This window comes from Rhinichthys klamathensis, unplaced genomic scaffold, assembly GCF_029890125.1.
Source record: "Rhinichthys klamathensis goyatoka isolate OS25496 unplaced genomic scaffold, OSU_Roscu_1.1 h1tg000123l_1, whole genome shotgun sequence".
Lineage (NCBI taxonomy): Eukaryota > Metazoa > Chordata > Actinopteri > Cypriniformes > Leuciscidae > Rhinichthys > Rhinichthys klamathensis.
This window is the reverse complement of record NW_026606660.1, coordinates 97,294-115,059: the sequence shown is the minus strand read 5'-3', so window position 1 is coordinate 115,059 and position 17,766 is coordinate 97,294. Positions and strand designations below refer to the sequence as shown.

The 17,766-nt window shown below is 42.3% G+C and overlaps 1 protein-coding gene across 1 annotated transcript; it reads right to left on the bottom strand.

Moving 5' to 3' along the window:
* Positions 1 to 11,085: 11,085 nt before the first annotated feature.
* LOC130088837 (serine/threonine-protein kinase pim-2-like) lies at positions 11,086 to 16,112 on the bottom strand. The gene is made up of 9 exons (XM_056255814.1): positions 16,085 to 16,112; positions 15,611 to 15,859; positions 14,758 to 15,087; positions 13,668 to 13,856; positions 13,369 to 13,463; positions 13,174 to 13,224; positions 12,549 to 12,930; positions 12,267 to 12,446; positions 11,086 to 11,279 (listed from the first exon to the last, which is right to left on the bottom strand). Exons 1-9 carry the CDS (start codon positions 16,110 to 16,112, stop codon positions 11,182 to 11,184), a joined length of 1,602 nt encoding a protein of 533 aa, XP_056111789.1. The 3' UTR covers positions 11,086 to 11,181.
* Between the last annotated feature and the right edge of the window lie 1,654 nt (positions 16,113 to 17,766).

Here is a 17,766-nt window from a genome sequence, read left to right as displayed (position 1 = left end):
TTTCATTGGGAAAGTGCCTAAGCAACAATCGCTCGGCAAGATTGCCCAACAACATTGCTCAAAAAGTTGCCCTGTGTATCATAACCTTTATACCAAAAGAGTAACACTTGAACTTGACGCACAACGTAATGACTGCAATTGACGCCTCTCTCGGTTCAAACCGCGTTCATCATTACATTATGCATCAAGTTCAAGTGTTACTCTTTTGGTGTACGGCCGTCTGCCGGAAGCTAGTTATTTTAGTCGATAAAGTTTTAAATATGGATATTTTTCTTATACGAACGCATCGCTTCACTTCAGAAGACCTTTCTTAACCCCCTGAGATGCATGGAGCACTTTAATAATGAATAGATGCGCTTTAATGGACTTGCAAAATCATCCAGCCATTCACTGCCATTATCAACCTTGGAAGACCAAGGACATTTTTTATATAACTCTGATTGTATTTGTCTGAAAGAAGATTGTCATATACTCCTAGGATGACTTCAGGGTGAGTAAGGCCTTGTCCACACGGACACGGGTATTTTTATAACCGGAGTTTTTCCTACAGCGTTTTTAAAAAAAAATCCCGTCCACACATGCTCGGTCTCCGTCTACATGAAAACGCAAAAACACGCTATCAAGCGCGGTCAAGAGCATTCCACGCCAGCAGGCGGCGATATAACCCTTAACCGCAAAGCCATGTTGGCCAATCAGAAGCGCAAATCTGACGTCAAACACAGCAGATAACGGCGCACACTCTGACGTCGCAAGGCAAAAACCCCGGTTTCACTGTCTACACGACAACACTGTAACCGGCGTTTCTGAAAATCCTCACCCTGGCAGGGGTTTTCAAAAATGTTCGGTTTCAGTGCGTTTTCGTGTGGACGAACGGCCGCCGAACCACATAAAAAAAGTCACGGTTATAAAAATACCCGTGTCCATGTGGACAGGGCCTAAATCCAAGGGGGTAATCCACCGACCGGAAGTTGAAGCCGGCCGGGTGCCGCCATCTTGTAGCAGAACTTCACTTGCGTTAGCATTTCCATTGACTCCCATTCATTTTGGCGTCACTTTGACAGCGAATAACTTTACATCTGAGGCGTTTAAAGACTCCATTTGTCCATTATTTATTTCTAAAGAAACACGACAATGTATAAAAGGCTCCATTACTTTGTATCTTACGTTATCACCCCGTAGAAGCCGTTTTTGTACAAATAGGCTAACGATTGTGTCATAACACGCAACTCTCTGGCGCACACTAGAGAAAATTACCGTATAGACAGATGTAGAAGCTCGCGGGCAATCGGGGGGACGTGGAGGCATAAAGTCAAGGGAGAAGCACATAGAGAGTGATGAAGTTGCTCCTGCTGCGAGCTCATGGACAGCTAATACTCACGATCTCCGGCTCTGCAAGTTTCGGAAGGGAATGATTCAGATTCCTCTTGGTACAGCTACTAGAAGATTTGCTTCTGTCAGACAGGTTGCTCACGTCATCAAGCTTAGTTTGAGTCGGTTTGAGTCTGCGCGTCAGGAACGGAAGTGCTCAAAAATCGCTAAAAATGGGCTTCAACTGTCTCAACTGAGTTCCAATGAGATGGCTCTGTCAATTTCTTATACTGTCTATGGCTAAATCATGGGCTAATTTTCATTTTTGGGTGAACTATGCCTTTTAACGGGTTTTATTGACAAGACAGTTGACAAGACGAGAGATGGTGGGAGAGGAGGAGATAACAGTCCAAACAGTAGGCAGGGAATGAAGCACAAATGACAGGCAAGCTGAGAGGGTGGCCGCTGCGACAGCCCAAGGTGAACCGGCTGGTGTGCTGTGGTTGATGTGCTGCACAAGGCCAATGGATGCAGCAGGAGCCAGACATGATCACACAGCACCAGAGAGATAGACTCGCGGGGTACGATCAGTCACTGCACTGGTCTTGCTGCTTGGTAGAGAGGAAGCAACTAGAGAATCTCAGCTTTCAGGGCTGGAACAAACAGGAGACACAACAGACACAAGAGAAGGTGTCCAGGTACTATCTTCAACTTGAACAATGAAAAGGGATGCACAAGGTAGCAGACAGAAGTACACGGTGGCACACACACACACAACAAACTGGGAAACCAAGAGGGTAAGAGAACACATAATAGAGCTCCGGACCCCACGTGACTACCGGTGTTCGGGCCGCCATTTTGGCAGTAAAATGGCCAGCTCCAGCGCCGACGCTTTCAAGCCATCGGAGTACTCATCTCACTTTAATTCGCATGACATTGAGCTTTATATCAAAAAATTAAATCGGTTAAATATTACCGACCCACACAATGCCCCCGGGGTGCTTTTCACAAGTATCTCCGGTGAAGAAGACGTCCCAGATCTGCAGTATCCGGATATATATAACTACCTGACAAACTTCCCATCCTCCTACTCGGGTGACTCTCTGAAAGCCTATAAAGCCTGGAGGGTTACAAATGGACTCAGTCTGGCTTTGTAACAATTGATGTTTTATTAACAAGGTTCGGGAGGAACACGTTCTAATGATCAAACAATCAAGTCATTCCAGCCAGCTGTCAGCAATCAGTAATCAACAGGTCCACTCAATCAGCACGAGTAAAGCCTATAAATATACTCAGTCGACTCACCCATATTCCTCGACAGTTTTCAGCATTTGGTTACTTTCTCTGCTTCCCGTATCCGATTCTAACCGTCAGTTAGACTGCGGGGATTTTTCAGTCACTTTAAAAAACCTGAATACACATTCATCACGTTTACTTTCTTTTTCGGAGTTTTCAATCGCTTTCAGCCACTTCACAGAAATCATTTGCTCAGCCTTCCCTCATAGGCGACGCGAACTGAACGACTATTTAGCGCTGATAGCCGAGCTCGCGTTGTCCTACGGGGGAGGGCACTTTTACACATATCACAAACTCTTCTCAGCAAAATGTGCTGTTAGGGTTTCACAGTGGAACCAATGCCCAAACTGGGGAGCACTAGACACTGACCTGCACAGCAGAGTTTTCCTTGGCTGCAGGAATATTTCTTGCGCGGTCTGCAGGTCAGTGGCACATTCCACAATATCGTGCCCTCAAGTTAACCCCTCCGTTCCTCCATGCCCGGAAACGGGACCAGTCAAATCCACCAGCTACACACCAAGACCGGCGACTAGCAACCCATATCCACACGAGGCTAATTTCCGCTCCAGAGCACTTACGGACAGCAAACAGCCTTGCAACAATTTTAATATCGGCAAGTGCACCAGGCAGCGTTGTCGGTGCTTGCACATATGCAGCTTCTGTGGCGGTGCTCATGCCCGTCCTGTATGCCCTGTCTTTAAAGATGTCAATAAAAAATATAAAAATTATTTATCGACTCAAAAATTGACATCACTTCGGCTTTTAAAGTGATGCCCATCCACCCGGATTCATGGCACTTATTCGGAGTGCGCTGGCATGGGAAATTCTATTTCGTTGTACGCTTAACTTTTGGATGCAAAAGCAGCCCCAAAATTTTTGACATGCTATCTGAAGCCATTTGCTGGATCTTGTCAAACAATTACGCAATTCCTCACCTCATTCACCTGCTGGACGATTTTCTAATAATTTCGCCTCCCAGCGCCATTCCAGCAGCCCAGATCCTCACAGTTCAAAGAGTATTTGCCGAGCTCGGAATTCCCATCGCCCAGGAAAAAACCATGGGTCCCGCCACATCCATCGAGTTCCTTGGCATTAAGCTAGATTCAGTTAAATACCAGGCCTCCCTGCCCAAGGAAAAAAATCGATAGAATAATCCTCATCTCATCTACCCTCGTAGACAGTTCAAAGTGTTCCAAACGCGAACTCCTATCCATGCTCGGCCACTTAAACTTCGCCATGCGCATTATTCCACAAGGCCGCCCTTTCATTTCTCATCTCCTCTCTCTCGCGTCTTCAGTTCACGCACTAGAGGATCTCATTTCCCTAACTCCAGCATGCCACGACGAACTCAGGCTATGGATAACTTTTCTTAAACAGTGGAACGGCCTATCATTTTTCTATAAGGATCTAATTTCCTCCCCCATCGACATCCAGCTGTTCACAGATGCAGCCCCCTCAGTCGGCTTTGGGGGGTCTGCCAAGGACCCTGGTTCGCGTCTACGTGGCCCCCCCAAATACAGGACACGCTACAGTCCTCCGCATTATTCGAGCTCTACCCTCTCGTAGTAGCAGCCTTCCTGTGGGGGAAAGAATGGACTGCTAGCAGTATCGTAGTGCATTGTGACAATGAAGCTACAGTCCAGTGCATTAATAAAGGCCGTTCCCATTCACCCGCACTGATGCCACTTCTAAGACGTCTAATCTGGATTTCAGCATGTGATCAATTTATCTTAATTGCTAAACACATCCCCGGGTCAAAAGACCAAATTGCTGACTCTCTGTCTCGCTTTATGTTTCAGAAATTCAGGATGCTGGCTCCAGAGGCAGACAAGCTACCAACTCCAGTACCTCATTATTCGGAATTAATATTCCCATAACCCACCCGCAAAAATCCCTCCTCAACATATCGCTCGACACCATTCTCCAAGCAGTTTCCCCCAGAACTCTCCAATCCTATGTGACCGCGTGGAGATGTTTTAAAGCCTTCCACCTTTCTTACAACACGCCATTCCCTGATTTTTCCCTCCTTACAATTACCTCCTTCATCTCTTACCTTAACAGCGTTAAGAGCCTCCAAGTCGGGTCCATCAAAAGTTACTTAAGCGGCATCCAATTTTTTCACAAATTGATTCACGGCGCCCCCTCACCGGAGATAAATAATTCACAAACCTCCCTCTTAATTAAAGGCATCCAACGATCCCAGCCCACCCGCCCGGACACCAGACAACCCATAATGTTAGATATTCTTACTAAATGCATTCATACCCTCCGCTCAGGCTACCGATCCCTTAATACCTCTCGCACACTCGACGCCATGTTTATTCTAGCTTTTTTTTTGGTTTCCTAAGATGCTCTGAACTGGCTATCACTTCCAGATTCGACCCAAAAATCCACCCAAACATCTCAGATCTTTCAGTGCTTGACAGCGAAACTATCTCTTTTCTGATCAAACAAAGCAAAACAGACCAAACCAAAAAAGGCCACTTCATATATATTTTCAACCTCTCGTCACCAATTCAACCTTTCCAAACTATACTAGCATACCTCCAACTGAGAAACTCTCATGCTAAATCCCATCTCGAACCCCTGTTCATAGACGACTCTAACAAACCCGTGACACGCTTTTGGTTCCAAAAACACCTAAAATCTGTTCTCCAACTATCAGGCATCCCAGCAGAGAATTTCTCCAGCCATTCCTTCCGCATCGGGGCAGCAACCTCAGCAGCCCAAAAAGGCCTCTCCCAACAGCAGATCCAAGCGCTTGGAAGATGGTCCTCAGACGCGTTCCAAACCTACATCAGAACTAATCGTTTCCATATCAAAAAAGCCCACCAAATCCTCATCGGTTAAAAAAAATAAATAATAATAATAATAATAATTTCCGAGTATCCATGTCTTCTCTTTCTCCATCCAGCGAGTATTGATCTCCCAGCGGACACAGCGAGAGCCTTCCAGGTCAAGCGTCCATGTCTTCTCTTTTCTCCGTCCAGCGAGTATTGATCTCCCAGCGGACACAGCGAGAGCCTTCCCGGTCGAGCATCCATGTCTTCTCTTTCTCCGTCCAGCGAGTATTGATCTCCCAGCGGACACAGCGAGAGCCTTCCCGGTCGAGCATCCATGTCTTCTCTTTCTCCGTCCAGCGAGTATTGATCTCCCAGCGGACACAGCGAGAGCCTTCCAGGTCAAGCATCCATGTCTTCTCTTTTCTCCGTCCAGCGAGTATTGATCTCCCAGCGGACACAGCGAGAGCCTTCCCGGTCGAGTATTTATTTCTTCTCTTTTTCCGTCCAGCGAGTATTGATCTCCCAGCGGACCCAGAGACAGCCTTCCCGGTCGAGTATTTATATCTTCTCTTTCTCCGTCCAGCGAGTATTGATCTCCCAGCGGACACAGCGAGAGTTCCCCAGGTCAAGCCTCTTCATCTCCTCCTCCTCCGTCTAGCGAGTATTGATCTCCCAGAGGACGTAGCCAAACCCTCCCAGTCAAGCATCTATGTTTTTCTCTTTCCTGACTGATGAGGCTTACCCTTTGCGATGCCGTGACCATTGCCACAAGAACCCTCCCGTTCGAACATCCATACTTACCCGTCCGACACCGTAAGCATTGAGCTCCCGTCGGACGCTGCGAGAGCTCTCCCAGCCAAACAACCAGGCTCTCCTTGAAATGCCAGCCCGCCAATCTCTGCGCTCTTTTCGGGGGGTCTTTAAGCAGGCGGCTGTCCTTTATTCACTTTGCTTTATGGGGAGTACTCTGGGTTCGGGCCCAATTTCCGAGCTCGGAGCCCTCCCCCCGGACAGCACGCCAAATACGCATAACCATCTATTCTCTGATCATTTGTAAGTGTGAACTTGTGAATTGATGTTTTATTAACAAGGTTCGGGAGGAACACGTTCTAATGATCAAACAATCAAGTCATTCCAGCCAGCTGTCAGCAATCAGTAATCAACAGGTCCACTCAATCAGCACGAGTAAAGCCTATAAATATACTCAGTCGACTCACCCATATTCCTCGACAGTTTTCAGCATCCCTCCACCACCCCATCTCCTCACACTTGCCTAGTTATCTTCCTAAACAGAGATACGGGGGGAGTACTCTGGGTTCGGGCCCAATTTCCGAGCTCGGAGCCCTCCCCCCGGACAGCACGCCAAATACGCATAACCATCTATTCTCTGATCATTTGTAAGTGTGAACTCGTGAAACATCCAGCTGTGGAATCTTCAAGCAAAAAAAATGCTGCATCATCACTGGAAGGGTAAGTGTCCCAGTTTAATAGGTAGTGTAACGTTAGCATGGCTAGTAGGGGTCCGGGTTGTTTGTTTATGTTAGCTTGGCTAGCAACCGCGGTGCGTCTGGCTATCTGTAGGACTGTATTTAGTTTGTATCTTTGATGTACTCAACCAAGTTAGCTGACATTTTTTTATTTCATGTATAGGTTAATCATTCCCAAAGGCTTAATGACCCTCAGTTAAAGCCATGGATGGTGGTGAGGAATGATGGGGAGCCCACTGCAATTGCACAGCTGGACTTGGTGAGAGCTGCTCCCATGTGTCAGCTGTGTTGTTCAGCATATGGCAGCATAACAATGGAAGAAAAGAAGAGATAGCTGTAACATCCAAAAGGTGCAAGTGGGCCACCCCAAGTGAGGACTCTTTAAAGAAAGTGGAGTATCAGCAGGGCAAGGACATAATTTTTAACAACTCTCAACAATATAAAAAAGGAAAATCTTCGAAAGGTCATTCTGTCCCCCCAGCTTTCCCACCTCTGACCGCTGCTGAGCAAGCCCAACTCTACAACAACCTCTCGCAATGCCGCACACTAAAGGAGCAGATCATCAAACCAGTAGTCCTGTCTGTTGTCAAAGAGTATGCAGCATCCTATGTGCCAAAGGCTGTCATGCTGGATCTACCAGAACCCCTCATCAACCTGTATAACAAGCAGACAAGAGACCTCAACCTGGCAGAGTTACAAGATCGAGCAGAAGCACTATTTGAAGACATAACTGTGACCAAGGAACAGCAGTTTCACCAGTGAGGCTACCAGGTATTCATGAGCATAGAAGGGTTAGGGTAAAATGGGGCATGCAGTGTGTAACTGCTCCTGTGTATAAAATTGTCATTTCCAGATGGTGTACAATCAAGTGAATGTGATGTATATAAAAGAACAGGGAGGGTAAATCCAGGAAGTACTATTCTAAAAAAGCAGGAGTGTAAAAGTAGTATCAATTTGAATGAGCAGTACCAATGTGGAGTGGCATTACCATTGTCCGAAACTAATGTTATTATTGTTTCTTCAGAAGGGGATGTCAGCACGAGGAATTGGCAAGAAAATACTATGAAATGCAGCTTTGCCTCTCACACACGGATGGAACAGCTGGATTCAGGATTTCACCCCTGCACCCATTCATTGGGGCCTCACCTGATGGATATGTTTCCTGCAGCTGCTGTGGTTCAGGTGTCATCGTAATTAAGTGCCCATCTTCTGTAAAAGACCTTTCTGTTAATGAGGCAGTAAATTCTGTTGCACACTTTTGCCTTGAAAAAGATGCACAAGGAAAAATTAGACTGAAGCGGGACCGTGCATACTATTATCAAGTACAGATGCATTTGTTAGTAACAAACCATATTGCGATTTCATTCTGTGGACTGAAAGAGGAAGTACTTCACCTTTTGTTGAACGTGTCACTCCTGATGTGGCATTCTTTGACAAAGAATTGTAATGTGCTTGTGACTTCTTTAAAAAATGTATCATTCCAGAGCTGCTAGCCAAGTATTTTTCTGCACCAAAACCAGCAGCATTTGCTGATCATAGTCGACAACAGTGGTGCTACTGCCGTGAGCCAGAAGCAGGGAACATGTTGGTCTGTGCATCAGGTTTTTGTTCTGTTAAAAAGTTTCACCAAACCTGCCTTTGCATGAAAAGGGTCCCAAAACAGTGGGTATGTCCCAGCTGCCGAAAAGTAATCAATGCCCAAAAAAGAGTAGTAGCTGATACTGTACTCTCTTATTTATGAATAAACAGTTGTTAAACCAATATTGTTCTCTTCCCCATTATTAAGTATCTGTAGCAATCAAGGATATGAAACATGGGTAGGTCATTCATATCAAACACACCAGAACAAATATCTGCTTGGGTGGAACTCAGTTAGAATGGGTGGATGTGCAGCTTGATCTGTAAACAGAATGTGATCGCATCAGAATAGCGAGTGATCAAAATGATCAAAAGTAATGTCACAACAAGGAAGCAATAAGTAAGTGAGTGTCAAAAAGGTTTATTTTCTGGTTGAGCACATCTGTAGCCAGTCACATCAGTTCAATTTACTGTACATCCCCATCACTGGAAGGGCGCCACAGATTCAGACACATTTGTAAGTGCATAACATATGCCCACAATCTTGTCAAGGTAGGTCACATCGTTTTCTCTTTCTATGTCCGTGAAACTTATGGGGACAGTGCTTTGCAAGACTGTGTACTTTTGACGGAGAACTCCAATTACTCTTTCAATGTGTATCCTAAGAGAGGCTAGACATCTGGTGTTCTCCAAGTCAACAGGATCACAGGATCTAACTGCTTCTTTCCACGAGTAAATGCTGGAATCTTTAATTCAGCTTGGCACCTCTCAATGGACTCTTTGACCAGGAAACCTCTGTCCGCTAAAACTACGTCGCCTGGGAGCAAATGAGATAAAAAGTGACTTTGTTCTGTGATGAACTTATCACTTGTGTGACCTCCCCATCCAGTGGAAATGAAACAAATGGAACCTTGAGGGCAAATTGCAATTAAATATTTCATTGTGTGGTGCGATTTGTGTGATGAGTAACACTGAGGACTGGCTAGCAATCTACTGGGTTTCTCTTGAAATATTTCAAAACAATCTATAATGCAAACTGTCTTTTCAAAGCTACTGTTTCGAAATGCATATGGAAGAGATTTTCTTAAATATTCTCTGTCAGGCCACAACACTAGACTTGGCACCAGTCTACAATGCATCACACTAATACAGTGTTTGAAGAGCTTTGAAACAGTGGTTGAGTCAATGCCAAAAATTCAATGTACTGCTGAAAACATGTTAAACCAGCTTTGAGTTTGAGAAAAGGAGCCACAATATGAAAAATTGTCATGAGAATTGAATATGTTGATAAACCAGTGAGAGAATTAACTCTTTTATCATCGTTATGCAAGCTCATCTCATTCAGTGTAGTCCTATTCATTTTTTCCTTCAACAACATATTTTCAGTCCTCAGAGCTTGGCATTCTTGCTCAAGAGATTGGACGCGTTCACTACAGGTTTCAGTGCTGCATGGTGGAGTTGCTGGATCATCCTCGTGGAGAACAGGCTGGACATCATTTCCAGGTTCTTCATGGGTAGATTCCTTCAAAGGCTCTGTGGTGGGAGTCTGGTCTGCAGGAGGATCATTGTTGCTGTCTTGGGGACAATCTGTTGATGCTCTGGTGAAAACACAAAAGTTGTAGATTAAGAGTATATGTATACACAACTGATGACAGTTTGACATTTTTTTGTCAATCACTCTCTGTTTTCAGCAGTATATACTAGCTTTCATTAGTAAGTAAATTTTATTTGTATAGCACATTTACATCATAATATATATTATAGATAGATAGATTTTGACAATGACAGTGACAATCCCATGCTGCCAAATGCAAGTCGGTAGAGGTGTGTGATGTTTTCAAACCAGTCACAGATGGTATGGTTTTTAGCTCATTGGGTGTTATTAAACCTACAATGAATTGTGCGAAAACTTTTTGGTTTATAATTTTAAAGTCCATGGAAGTGGGGTTGAACAGGTTAAGAAACTTTGATATATTCACCTGGTAGGGATGGCTTTCGCAGATAGCTTTGTCTGCTCTATCTTCTGTAGCTTTGCTTTCTGTCGTCTGTTGAAAACCTCCAGTCTCATTTTTCTTTTCCTCTTCTCTGGAGATGGAACAAAGTCCGGACTCAAGGGATTATCACTCTTTCTCTCTAAAAAATAAATAGAAACATTTCAGTATCGAACTGGGTATTTTTGAATACTACGTTAGCACTTGCTAGCTTACAAAACATGACATTGTTAGCCCCACAAATTGCATGCTATAATTCAACTAGCTAGTATTAAAGTGATCAGAAACCACAATTATAGCCTTAAATAATGAAGATACTTATGTTAGTAAGCTTTGTATTTGGTAACTTACCTGATATGAAGTGATCGCTGCACAAGCGGAATCCGACGGCTGGGGGGTCCCATCTTTCAGTCTTGTTTTGCTTGCTCCTGGCTCTTTTAATGGCGCTGATCCACTTAGCTCGCCTCTCCGCATCTTTAGGAATGCGGTAAAACGACGTTTCTTTTTCCCTCGTTTATTTGTGCAACCTGGCGCACAACAGTTATCGACCATGTTTAGCCGCCTTCACCACAACAGTCTGCCAATCTGCCGAATGCCCACGGTTTCCGGTCCGGTAACAACGTCATCCCCGGAACTCTATATAAATAAAGATGACTTGTCTTGACTTTTGAAACGAAGCAAATGTGTGTGTGATGACTTGATGACTTCTTCCGGTCTTGCAGTCTCTCATGTTCTCGCTCAGACGTGGACCGGCTCTGAGTTTCTGTCAGGTTGGTGTTGGACTTCAGGCTTCGGGTCGAGTCTCGAGTCAGAGCTCTCAGCAAGGATGTTATTTCCTATCCAATACAAAGATTATATGAACAAGTCAACTCATGAATGATTTTATAGAGCTAGAACAGAGTTGAATTCTGTTTGCATCACTGATTCTGTTATTTTCCTGTTTACTACCGTGAAGCCGCTTTAAAACAATCTGTATAGTATCAAGCGCTATATAAATGAAGCTGACTTGACTATAACAAGAACATTACAATGAAAAAAGGCAAAAGATAATAATCCTGCTCTCTGTTACACTTCCTCACACCTGAAACTGATCGAGTGAATCTCCTGAACTTCTCCAATCTACTGTCGATCACTACTAATCCATTTATGTTGTAACATCTGCTCTAACGTCGGGCGTTTAGTTGGATCCCGGGATAGACACTGGCTAATCAGATCCCTGCATTCTGTTCACATTTGAATAAGGAGAGAGCTGGTTAGTCATGACCATGTGACCTGGCATCTATGAACACAGCATCTAAAACATGATTAAAATACTGTCAAATGTTCCTTATCTTTAGTTTAAAAGTGAAGTATGTCGTTTCTGCGACACTAGTGGCAGCGAGTGGAATAAATGACAAAATAAAGCATATTTTCAAAAAACCTTGCAAAGGCCCCTTCCGTGCATCGCGTCTTCCCCGACTTAAACGTCTCAAACGCGGCTCTTACTGGCTCTTGTGAAGGCATGTTTCAGGCCCAACATATTAGTAATACTTTTAGCTGTGTTGCATTTGTCTTTATGAAAATGTGCCTTTCTGCATCACAATGCTCTGTCCACTTTGACGTGTTCATGACCGGTTTGATCTCTGAAGGTATAAATGCAGTGAATTCTGGCTTTCACTTCTGTAACTAAAGCTGCATTTCTTTCCCCACGGCTCTCGCCCCAAACTCTCTCTATACGTTGAGCTATATATAAAACAACTTACATACTTCACCTTTAAGTGTTTCTGTACAAAGCCGTTGCTTTATGTGTGTGTTTATCAATGTTATCAATATTATTCACTCACTTCTGGATAAGCTGGAGTTCTGAAATGTAACTTTGGCGAGTGTGATTTCTCTTCTACTGTGGAAAGGAGAACATGCGTTCACCATCTGGTACAGCAACACTCCTAGAGCCCAGACATTTGCCGGGACGGCGTGGAATCGAGGTTCTGTCAAGACTTCAGGCGGGCGGTAATTCGCTACTCCTGTAAGCAAGACATTTGCACATTGGTGAGCTTTTTTTGTTTAAAGCATCAAATAATTAGTAAGTCACTGCATTCAGGTTTCCACACTCCCAGAATGCTCACCGATGTATATTTTGCTCTCGTAGCCGTCGCTACTAAACAGCTGACCGCAGCCGAAGTCTATCAGCTTGAGCTGTACCGGGGTTTTCTTCAACAGGAAGTTCTGCGCATGAATGTCATTGTGGAAAACACCCCGATGGATGCAGTGTTGCACTGCCAGCACAGCCTGTCTCATGATGACCCGTGCTGTCGGTTCACACACTTGATGATTACGAGTGATGAAGTCCAGCAAGCTCTCGCAGGGTTCAGGATACTCCAGAACCAGAGTGAATTCTCTAGGATGTTCAAACCACTCGTATAGTCGTATGACGAAGGGGCTTATGGGTTCTCGCCTCATCATCATCAGCAGCGCCACTTCTGTAACGAGAGGTTCGGGATTCCCGGGCTAGAGAGGAGAAGCAGACAGAAGGTTAGCTGGGTAAAAATATGAAGAAAACATTTCATTTTGAAATGTACTTTTCTTTGATCTTTTTAGATGCATTCAAAAGAGCCTTTTCAGCTCAAAGTTATTTGCTGCCTCTAGGCTTTTTGTTGATCACATTTACACCTAATGCTTCCTACGGGTGTATGAACTACTGTCATCTGGACTTAAACAACTCAATACACACTCAGGTTCTGGCTAACTTACAATATTAAGATAACGATCGTTGTCAATCTTGCACATCCGCTTGATGGCAACCTGCAAAAAAAAAAAAACAGTTTCAATAACAGTAAGAGTATTCAAGCGCCTGACCTTGCACTAAGTATTAAACCATCTGTAAATTGTTTTAAATGTGTTTTGCAAGAGCAAAATGTTTGTACAATTCAGTAATTCAGTATTTACCTTTTTGCCATCAAATTTGCGTGTTCCCAGGAACACCCTGCCAAATCCTCCGGATCCAATCATCCTATCCACGTTATAGAGAGACTCAAAGGACTCTGAAAAACAAACAGACAAATATGAGAAAAGTATTAGCTTGCTAGATCCATTGTTTTATTTAAAAAATATCAGTGCTGGTCGAGATATATATTATAATGGGGGAAATAATATTAATATTCTCTAAAAACAAGCCTTATTTTTAGTGGAAAACAAGATAATACTGTTAAAAAAATGTTTTGTAGAAATAATGAGTGTCGATTGACCATTATTTGGCTCGACGCCGGAGTGATCTGGAGCAGGTGATGATGGTTCAGGATCAGGATCTGCTGGAGGAACAAAAGGCTCCACAACATTCACAGCACTGGAGGAACAGCAGCAGAAAACACTCTTCAGAGCCTTCCAGAGCCTGGAACCAGCAGCTCTTCTCCTCTTCCTGCGGTCTGGAGCTTTCTCTGAACAACCAATGAAAACAACTATTAGACACATCTCTGACGTCAAATTATGCTATGATATAATGACATAACTTATTTAAAAATAATAGTAATTAGAAATAAGTGGTGAAATTGAATTCTTTTCTGGATCGTATGCTGTCTGAGAAGCGGCTTTCTGTGCGCGTGTTTCTGGTGTGTGTCAGACAGCGCAAGTACCTTCGAGTTCATGTCTTATTGAGAACGTTTTGCTAACATTCACATTAAGTTAAGAAAACATTATTTCTAAATGTTCCCTGAACGTTCAAAACATCCAGTTTTTTCAACGTTTCAAAACTGTTTGATCTTGGTTAAAGGAACATTCTATTTTGATAATTTTGCATTATGGGAACGTTACTTTCGAATGTTCTCGGAATGTTCTGAAAATGAACGTCCAATTAAAATATAAAAAACAAAAATATTAGGTTTCACTTTATTTTGATGGTCCCTTTAAGACATTCGGTTGTCTATAATTAACGCTGCACCTACATGTCTACTATCTCTCATTAGAGTATTAGTAGACTGGTAGGGATAGAATAAGTCCACATGTAGTTGTAAAGTTACTTATAGTCAGTAGAGTGTCTGTTGGAGGAGCATCACAGTAAAGAGTTAGCAGATATTAAGCAGAGAGTCTACTAATACTCTAATGAGAGTTAGTTGACATGTAGTTGCAAAGTTACTTATAGTCAACAGAATGTTCAAAAGGGACCATCCAAATAAAGTGTTACCAAAAAATAAAATAAATAAAAAATCAGAAAGAAAATTTTGCTGAGCACCAGTAAATTTGACCGGACACTAACAAGTTAAAAACTTGACTCGGTTATGCATGAAATAGCTAAATCTGTCTCTGTAGCCTTTACACTGCCCAGCCGTATCTCAGTCTCACCTGTTGAGCTCTTGTTCGCTGGAGAAGCCTCCACGGCACCCTGAGCAGTTCGGCCAGTGGAAGTCTCTGCTGGCTCGACAGGAACTTGACCCGGCAGCGGAGGACACAGAAACGCTTCGAGGCTGTCGGACCTGGACAAGCCCTGTTGGTTTGGGCTCTCCGATCCATCGCCACTCCATCTCCACTCGACGCTGTAGGAGCCTCGGCTGCTCAGACTCAACGACTCTCTACACCTCCTCTCCACACGGACCTCAGAGAGGGACAAAGCTGAGGACGACGTGAAGCCCGGAGAAGAGTCTGTGGAAGCAGTTCTCCAGGATCTGGAGCCGCCTGAGGATGGAACATTTCACACATCAAAAACTCTTTTGTTTAATATATTTTTTTATAATATTAATAATCAATGTCAGTGGTCACATCAAATTGTTACTTTGGTTTCACTTTATTTTGGTCCCTTTAAGACATTCAGTTGTCTATAAGTAACATTGCACTTACATGTCTACTAACTCTCATTAGAGTATTAGTAGAGTAATAGTAGACTGGTAGGGTTAGAATAAGTTGACATGAATAGTTGAAAAGTTACTTATAGTCAGTAGAGTGTCTGTTGGAGGAGCATCACAATAAAGAGTTAGCAGATATTAAGCAGAGAGTCTACTGATACTGTAATGAGAGTTAGTTGACATGAAGGTGCAAAGTTACTTATAGTCAACAGAATGTAAATATAAAGGGACCATCAAAATAAAGTGTTACCGTTACTTTAGTTGGTTCAACTTTCTATTTTCAATGACAAATCAGCCATTAAAATAGAAATAGAAACTAAGCCATCATTACTTCTTTATTAAAAGCCTATTCTGACCTCTGCGAGAGTGTTTGGATGAAGTGGACGGACGTCCATCATCTGGGTTCTGCTTCGCCCTCGTCCCGTGAGTCTGACCTGTGGACACAGAAACAGAAAACTCAGAAGACAGAGATGTTAAATATCCAGGAAGATCCTGGCTCTGTGTCGGGTCTGGCAGCGGATCCTGATCACGGCCATCAGAACCGGGTCTCCAAACCTCCTGACCAGCCGTCTGAGAGAAAGCAGCTCTCCTGGGTCTGGAGCGGCCTGAGGATGGAATATTTCACACATCACATAGTTAGTAATGTGTTAATAATAATAATAAATGTCAGTGGTCAATTACAAATGTTTACTTCAGTTACTCAAATTCAAAAGTTTATTTCACATGCAAGGAATGAAATAAATGTGATCAAATTGGTTCTTCACATTAATGTAGTCAGTCATTGTACAACATCATACCATAAACCATAAATGAAAAACTGAAGCACTCACCTCCTCTTTCACCCATCATGTGAGCCATCGGCATCCTCCTCCAAACTGCAATAAAACAATAACAAAATACAACACAAAATACAATACAATAAAACACAAATCTCTTCAGAAATACTCCCCTAAAAATAAACAATTAAATAAAACAAAAAAATTAAATAAACTCCTAATAAAATAAGAAAAGAAAAATCTAATGAAAAGTATTCTCAGAAATTATGACACTTTCAAAAATATAACTATATATAAAGGATATATCCTCCGATGTCCGTCTAGAATAAAAGTCTCTTCTCCGCTGTTGCTGTTTCCAGAAAACAACTTTCAAGTCTCAAGTTTAGCTCAGAAAATTCTCTGCAAGTCTGTTATTCGCCTCGTCTCTCAACCAACAGACAGCGATCGGTTCAAGTGTAAATATATATGCAGAATTCATAAAACGCGTCGCTATAGCAACTAAATTTCGAATCACGCGCACATGAGCAGAGCGCGTGAGCAAACATCGAATCTGATTTATTAAATAGCTACAAATTTAATGTTGACATTTCTTGAATATGAGATTCGTTCAGAAGAGTTTTATTATTAAAATCCGTGGAAAATGCGTGTAAAAAGGCACAAGGGAGAATAAATCGGACATCATCTTGTAAATTAAATTGGCCTTTTCCCGCATGTATAACCATCAAGGCCAATCAGCTTTCAGTATCACTGATGCGTCATCAAACCGGTTAGTAGTAGTGGTGAAGAAATCCAAATTATTGTTGAATTCTCTATTAAAATTGTTTACAATTGCTACCCAGTTAACTATAAACTTGCTAAATTGAATAATAGTTTTCCCCCATGTGCTCCTTTTGTCATTAGTTTGAAGAGACAATCATGTGTTTTGGGACTGTGTGAATGGCAAAGTATTTTGGGTTGACTTTTCAAACTTTGTTAAAAGGCACATGCATCTATCTTCAAACTTCTGTATAAGCCACAAATACTCTCTGATATTAGACCCTTCTCATTTTAAATTTGTAATTAAATTACTACTTTTTCTTGCCAAATGTTATATTCACAAATGTACATTTTCAGAGAAAAATCCTTCTTTTTATGTTTAAGAAAAAGTTTGATGACATCTAAAAACTCTACTGTGTATAAGACTGTCATGGTGTAAAACATTTAAGCTGATTTAATATTCTTTGTGGTTTTGTCTTGTAACCCTCATTTTTGTCTATTATTGTTCATTACTGTTTTGTAATAAAAAAATAAATCCAAATGAATAAAGGATCCCAAAACAACACCAAACGAAAAAGCCCATTTATGATTTTTTAAACGTTTATTAAAAATATGCTACATTTCAAGAGATACAAATGTTTCACATATAATGCTCTAAGAATTCCATAGCATCAATAACATTTTTAACATCATATGATGAACATTGAGGATAACATTCATATCAAAGATATTAAAAAAGAAATACTTTTATTTAACAAGGATGCATTACATTGATCAAAAGATTCCATTTCAAATAAATGCTGTTCTTCTGATCTTTCTATTCATTGAAGAATCCTGACAAAAATGTATTACGGTTTCAAAAACGGGTTTCTTGTGTTGAAAGAGAGATCATAAAGGAGACAAAAACAGGAGAAATTATACACAGTAGTAGTATATAACTCCGTTGTGGTATTTAGTATGATCCCCCATTTAGCCTATAT

Coding starts and splice junctions, on each gene's coding strand:
- LOC130088837 (XM_056255814.1), bottom strand. CDS start 16,112: ATGGCTCACATGATGGGTGAAAGAGGAG. Junction 12,931..13,173: donor ACGATCGTTATCTTAATATT/GTAAGTTAGCCA, acceptor TCTCCTCTCTAG/CCCGGGAATCCCGAACCTCT. Junction 11,280..12,266: donor GAACTCCAGCTTATCCAGAA/GTGAGTGAATAA, acceptor TGTATTGGATAG/GAAATAACATCCTTGCTGAG.